A 7,333-nucleotide genomic window follows, 5' to 3' on the forward strand; every position below is an offset into this window, starting at 1 on the left:
GGAGATCCTCGAAGTATTCCTTCCACCGTCCGACAATGTCCCCAGTTGAGGTCAACAGCTGCCCTCCTCCACTGTAAACAGTTTCGGCAGGGCACTGCTTCCCCCTCCTGAGGCGCCGGACGGTTTGCCAGAATCTCTTCGAGGCTGACCGATAGTCCTTCTCCATGGCCTCACCGAACTCTTCCCAGAAATGCATCAAGCCAAAACAATAAAAACACATTGGGGTAAAAACACACACTACACAGACCATTTATGTAATGGGGAGCTTTTACAGATGAAATAATAGAACATGGCTCTGTATTTGGTACTATATCAGTACGAGTGGCTCGATAAATGCCCACAGAAATGTCATGTTGTATCTTTGCTGCCTCATCAGACAAGGAAAAGAAAGGATGGAGAGTCCCAGTGCAATGGCATAGGCAGCCCCAAACGCCAGCGGGAGAGCGAGCTTTGCCTCACTGAAGAAGACGGACGAGATGGAGGGCCAGCCCTTGCACCCGTTTGTCTGGAGCAAATTGGAGAAGACGGAGATTCGGAGAACCTGGACCTTAGCATTTTACAATTCACTGTGGGAGGAGATGATGTAGCAGAAGTTGTGGTCCCAGCTATCAGCCAGAATGTGGAGACTGGAGACTTTATTAGTTCCTCCAGACAAAGTCATTCATCTGGCCAGGACAACGCCTTGAGTAAGAGCCCCCCTGAACCAAGTGAGTACACCAATCGAGTTTACCAACAAGTTTGAGCTGCTCCTGTCAGTTAACCACAGCACATGTTGTTACCGTGCGTTTGATGTGTGCCAGCTTGCGCTGTGAACAATTCCTCTTATAACTTGTCATTGAAATGTTTTCCCGCGCATGGATCCAAGTCACAGAAACATTTGGAAAACGGCTGTGCAAAGTACAAATCTCACCTTTATGTGACTTGTTTTAGTGGGTTTTGTTATCCTTTTCTCCTCGTTCCACAGTTTGTTAAATAGATCAGACCTTATTGCACATCCATGCATCAGACAGTGTCATCGCTGTAATGGGTATCCCCACCCCACTGACCACAAGGGACGGTTTTGAGCATATTGCTGCTTGTTACACCAAAATGAGGAGAATAAAATGATAAACTAACGGGGGTCGCAGCTAGTGTCTATTGTAATGCACACTGGCTGACAAAAAATAAAATATAAAAATAAAAACAAAGGCTTTACTAGAAAAGTCTGTCAGTTGACAGGTGTTGTGGCTAATGACTCGACTGTTGGGGGCAGCCCTAGAACTGTTCCCGGTCTGCATCGCATTGAAGGCTAGTCTGTTGTTAGTCTAGAAAACATAATGGGTGATAGCTGTGATAACTTCTGTGTTTCCTCTTTTCAGACTACTTGTGTTCTTTAGGTTTACAGGTGCTCTTGCTTTCCTTCAAAGCCTCCATGTGGTGTTAAATAAGGGCATGAATGCCCTTGCGACTGTTTGCCTTTGGGCCTGGTTTCTGTGTAAAAACTACATTGATACGTTTTGTCATTCACGTGTTTCAGTTGTGCTGTCCAGTGATGATGAGGGGAGCAGTGACGTACCTCAGCACCACAGCCCAGCAGTCCATACACTGGTCACTGTGGAAGATGGAATAATACACAGACAGCCCTTCCAGGAAGCTGTGGCCAAATACCCAGAGGCTCCTGATGTACAGGACATGCAGGTTGGCAAAACGTGACCGTCATATTTGATCAGTCCCTCTTCAATACAACAAACACGTTTCATAAAAGAATCTCAAATCTGTTTCAAAGCCTCATACAGGGTTTGATTTTTATTTTTTCAGTTATAATGCTAAAGAATATTGTTTATTCAAGGCATTACAGATTTTACATCACATACACAAAACGATCTTGCACAGGTTTCTAAACTGAGCTGAGCTAATGCCCAGATTAACATGGCACCACAAAGGGTGTTTTATAGACATCATGCAGAAGTTTTACTTCACCCTAGGGGGCCTGCTTATCACCCACTAATCGAATGAAACAAATGAGCACACAAATGAGCCTGCATGACAGCCATATACTCACAGAGATTTGTGCAGACATGAGTCCTGTAAGAGAAGGAGCGTAATTTATAATAATAGGAAAAATTTGGTTATTTTAAACATAGAGATTCATTTTCTAGTTTTCACTGCTATGTTTCAAAGATGAACCAAAAAAGATTAATTCCATGATGGTGGTGCCTTCAAATTTCAGCCCCAGCTCACATGTTATTTTACAGTAGAACTGTATATGAAAATCCCTGTTTTTATAGACGGAACAGCTCAGAAGCCTCTGACTGCAGAAGCTTGAACTTAGCGGAGATTCATACAAGCATCATTATAGTTCAGCTAACAGAACAGCCAGAATTTAGTCAGAGTTGGTAAGTCAGGCGTTTTAGCCTCCTCCTAGATGTTGTGTGAATAACTGCATTGCAGATGACATATGTGATATTTTCATTATTCGTGTGTGAAAAGTTGACCACACAGGGCCAGAGAAAGAAGAGTGTGTTGGACGCCACTGTCACATTGGGTTACATTTATGAATGTCTTTTTTTTTTTTGACTGAAATAGGGAAAAATAAGAAAAAGCCTACATCTGCTCTGTGAAACATGCAAAGCCATACTGCCAACTCGTACTAGTAACAGTCCCGTGTGATGCTGTATTACTTATCAGATGATATTTTCATTGTTAAGGTGAGTGGTTTTGTATTATGTCGTTCAGATGTGCATGTTCAGCCATATCTGCAGTAACGGTGGCAACAGAGCTTTTACCTTGTTCATGTAGAAAACATTGTTCTTACTACAAACCATCACTGTATCTTGATATAGTGATGGTTTGGTCATTATGAGATATTCTTTGGTATCCATTTACTTTTCTTGTGCGAAGCAGAGTTCATTGCAGTGTGCGACACTGTCATCTGGGTACTGCCACTTGATGGCGCCACAGGAATTTTCAACCTGCACACACAATGGATTTAAAATATTGAAATTTGAACCTTATATTACTGTTGTGTTCAAGGTTTCAGCCATATTGCATGACCATACTGCTAGTAAACTATATGTCTGTGTTGCAGGAGCTGCATGTAGTTTTAGCTGATTTTGCTTATTCTGCGGCATCAACCCCCAGTGACGACTACTGCATGCTCGTAGCCTTCTCCGCCCTGCACTGTGGAGTTTACCAAGGGAAAGCAAATGGTGACATCAGGGTAATCTACACAAGCCACAGAGACATGCATTGTTCTGGTGGTGAGGATTATTTGCATATTTCAGGACATTACGTGTAACAGATTCCTCTTCCTCCTGTTACAGGTTGGAGACCACAAAATCAGCATCCCACTGAAAGGTAATGCTAAGAATAGTTTTAAACTTGCTTTTAGCATGTGTTAAATACACTGAAGTATAATCAGTGTTTGTATAGAAGCTCGGGCCTCCCTCTGGCCTCTGATGCTATAGGAACCCATCTCATATTGTGTTGCTTGTGTGCTTAGGCATGTGTGTGTGTGTTTTATTAGACCCTCAAGGAAAATGTATTTTAACCTCTGAGGTTGTGAAATCTACCCTTCAGGAAAAGATTAGGTTAGATTTGATCTTGGACATGTGTTTAAAAGGCTGCATATCAGTTTTGTAAAACATTTTGGACAAGCCAAGCAACATACTCCTGTAGATATATTTTTCTAAAACGGCAAGGACAGGCTTGCTTCTAATAAAAACAAAAACCCTGACTAAATAATCCTGAATAAAAGAACACATGTTTATTTTCACTTTTCACCAGAATTTACTGGATGCAGTCAGTCAAGGTCTGCACGTTAAAATTTATGTTCGTATTTTTAGCCACGTTAGCAACATGGCGCTACAAATAGCAATGTCTGTCTTTCACTTGGTCTGTTCTTCCACAACTTTACTGAGGGGTAAGAATAAAGAAATAATGCTGCTCATTGTGTCACACCAACACATCGAGCTCATAACCTAATTTTCTCTTGTTGCCAGATGTTAGTGAACAGGTGGAGATGATATTGACCTTTGAGCGCAAAGAGCTGAGGAGGTACAGTGTCTGGGAGCAGGAGGAAATGGAGGCTCAGGAACTTCAATTAAAGGGTGACGAGGATCCTTCCCCTGTTGCCGTGCTTGTGTTTTTTGTGTCAGAAACTGCTGCTGCTGCTATACAGCAGGACCTCTGCAAGCTGCGTGTCAAACAAGAGGAAACCCTGAACACTGGTAAGATCACTGCAAGGTTCAGTGTAAATACATGTTCAGGGCTTGGAGCTGGTACTCCACACTCATATTTGTAAAATGTTTTTAGGAGACGTGACATTTGAGGTGCTTTCACTTTAAATCTCATTGTTTGTGCTGCCGGATAAGCAGAGGAAAATGGATGGATGGATGGATGGATGTTTGTACTGTGTTTATGTGAAAGTACTATGTTTCTGAAGGGCAGAGCCAAGACAGAAATCGTATTGTATATTCTGATCACAACACAGTCAAAGCAGACAAGTGTTTTTAAAGCTTGTGGACTAGATTTCCACTAAACTGTTTGCAACTGCCTTTAGTATTGTTTGATGTGACACATTATTCTCTGTGTCAGTCTGCCTGGTATGATTGATCATTTTCTAAATTTAATAGGCAAGGCGAGCCCCTTCATCCTGCTGAGTCTGAAAGATCGTCTGCAGGGAATGGAGGGGGCGTTGTTGCGCTCCCTCCTGGACATTGAATGTCTCAACAGTCTGACACATGATCAGTCACAAATTGTAGACAAAGTTAGTGACTGGGAAGAAACTCCCAGTCTTACTTTGGATACCACCGTAGAGCTGATTAGAAGAACCGGAATGGACTCTCACCTGCTGTCTCTGCTGGGCCTGCAAACCGCCGAACCTGGACTTAACACAAACCAGGACAGTCCACTCTCTGACACAAACACCTTAACATGCACCCAGCTGGAGGTTGAGCCATATATAGAGACTGTAGTAGAGCTGGAGACATTACCTGAGCAAGACAGGGGGACACAGCTGGATTCAGAGGAGGAGCAGAAACAGCAAGAGCTCAACCATCCCTCTGAGGTCTGTATTTTCCAGATCCCTCAAAATGAAGTTGTCCACATCATCACCATCAGGGGATGCATATGTTGACTGGTTGGGACTGTTTAATCAGAAGGATTTATCTTTCTTTGAATAATTTAATGCCCAAAACAAATATGCTAATCCACACATATAAAGGCAATAATTAGAGGAGAGTCTGAAAAAATAAGCATAACAGTTCATTGCAGAAATCTGTTTTTCCCTTTCCTTTCCTCCTGGTAAACCTCTTGTCGCCCTCAGACTTATTTTGTCCTCTTGCTGGGGTCCTGACTCCCTGGCTGGGAACCTCTGGTCTGTGTGATCTGCCAGTGGTCAGTGATTATGCTGTATATTTTACTCTCATCATATAAATGTCCTCCCACAGAAGAGAAAGGAGGAACCCACCCCTATATACACACTGTGCCACCGAAGAAGCAAAGGGTCATACTCTGTGTCCCTGTGTAAACCGGATTCCACCTGGACTAAGTATAAACGTCAAGGTCTGGCCCGCAGGCAAGTAACATACAGGATTTGGCATCTGAATTCTAGAAACTAGAAACAGATTAGTAAAATATAATTGTGACTATTATAGTCTAGCTGCCACTGGAGATGATCAGATTTAAATCTAGGCCGGTCACTGTAAGCCACCTCAAGCTTCTATCTTCCTTTGTTCAGGTTGATTCAGTTTCCTCCTCCACCACTAAAAGGAGGAATAACTGTTACCATGGAGGACCTGCAGTGCCTTGACAGTGGACACTTCCTCAATGATGTAATCATTGATTTTTACCTTAAGTAAGTAACACATTTTTGAACAAAGGGCTTCAGATTTCCTTTGATTTCTCATGGGTTTGTGGAGAAGAGATCCATTATTGAACTGAAAGTGTTTTTGAACCAGATACCTTCTCCAGAACACCTCTGCTGCTGTGGCTGAGCGCTGCCACATCTTCAGCAGCTTCTTCTACAAGCAGCTGACACGGAGGGACAACGCCAGCGAAGGAGCCACCAGTGACTCGTAAGTACCACCGGCAAAGTTTGTGTGTGCTACCTCAAGGAAACAGCCTTGCACTGACAATAGTTCTTGACTTCTTCCACCTGGTTGATGTTTATATATCACCAGAGTTAACTGCCAGGAATCAAAATGGTAAATGGTCTTATACTTGTAGAGCATACTTCATGCATTGCAGAACACTCAGCGCACTTTTAAACCATTTACCCATTCACCCATTCACACTCACAAACACTGCACTTTTAAACCATTTGCCCATTCACCCATTCACACTCACAAACACAACTCACACACCACTGATATCACCGGGAACAACTCGGGGTTAACACACTCACACACCGCTGATATCACCGGGAACAACTCGGGGTTCAGCGTCTTGCTCGAGGACATGTGGACCGGAGAAGCCAAAAATTGAACTGCCAACCTTCCAGTTAGGAGACGAATCGCTCTACCTCCCAAGCTGCCCAAGTCTATCCAACTTTATAGAGATTCCAAAGTCACTTGAGTGCTGTGTGATGTTTAGCTGTGACCAAACTGACATGTTTTCCCCTCGCGGTTTACTGTAGCTGCAAATTTTGATACACGTGGAAGTGAAATCAACACAGTTATTAAAATAAAGTCAAATGTTCTACGATTTCACAAGCTGTCAGCTTAGTGCAGCTTTCAATATATTAGTTTGAATAATGATGCGTAAATTGCTTTGCTTTTACTCTGCATTTGTGTCTCTGTGCTCATGGTGCAAAATGCCTAATATTCAAACCCCCAAATGTTTGTACACTGTATAAACAAGAGCAGCAACTTCCTGGGGCTACTCTACCATCTAACACATATTTGTGTGTACTGGGGTCTTAGGACATGAAAAACACTATAAACACTTGTGTCCCTGTTTTTATTTTTGTGTGCACCCAGCTGTCAGAGGCAGAGGCGGCACCAAAGGGTAAAGACGTGGACACGCCATGTGGACATCTTCAACAAGGACTTCCTTTTTGTACCTGTAAATCAGGAGTGAGTTAAATGAAGAAGTGTATTCTATTTAAACCTATATATATCTCATATATACAGTATGTAAATATGTGTGTGTGTGTGTGTGTATGTATGTATATATATATATATGATGATTTTAGCATATGGCTGCAATATAACAGAGTGAAAAATTTAAGGGGGTCTGAATACTTTCCGTACCCACTGTGTATATGTAATATATATGTATATATATAATATATATATATATGGTCACATGGTAATATGCACTGCTCAAAAAAATAAAGGGAACACAAAAATAA

At 42.3% G+C, this 7,333-nt stretch overlaps 1 protein-coding gene across 2 annotated transcripts in view; it reads left to right on the forward strand.

Moving 5' to 3' along the window:
* LOC109965474 (uncharacterized) overlaps positions 1-7,333 on the forward strand; it is a 26,633-nt gene that overhangs the window by 14,230 nt on the left and 5,070 nt on the right. For both annotated transcript variants that reach the window (XM_020609515.1, XM_020609514.1), the window contains exons 8-17: positions 377-707; positions 1,517-1,677; positions 3,068-3,199; positions 3,303-3,336; positions 3,981-4,208; positions 4,614-5,047; positions 5,430-5,557; positions 5,720-5,836; positions 5,940-6,056; positions 6,960-7,055. In XM_020609515.1, the coding sequence (XP_020465171.1) occupies positions 377-707; positions 1,517-1,677; positions 3,068-3,199; positions 3,303-3,336; positions 3,981-4,208; positions 4,614-5,047; positions 5,430-5,557; positions 5,720-5,836; positions 5,940-6,056; positions 6,960-7,055 (1,778 nt within the window). The remainder of the gene's footprint in view (positions 1-376; positions 708-1,516; positions 1,678-3,067; positions 3,200-3,302; positions 3,337-3,980; positions 4,209-4,613; positions 5,048-5,429; positions 5,558-5,719; positions 5,837-5,939; positions 6,057-6,959; positions 7,056-7,333) is intronic.

The sequence above is a fragment of the Monopterus albus genome, unplaced genomic scaffold, assembly GCF_001952655.1.
Source record: "Monopterus albus unplaced genomic scaffold, M_albus_1.0 scaffold99.1, whole genome shotgun sequence".
In the NCBI taxonomy this organism is placed as follows: Eukaryota; Metazoa; Chordata; class Actinopteri; order Synbranchiformes; family Synbranchidae; genus Monopterus; species Monopterus albus.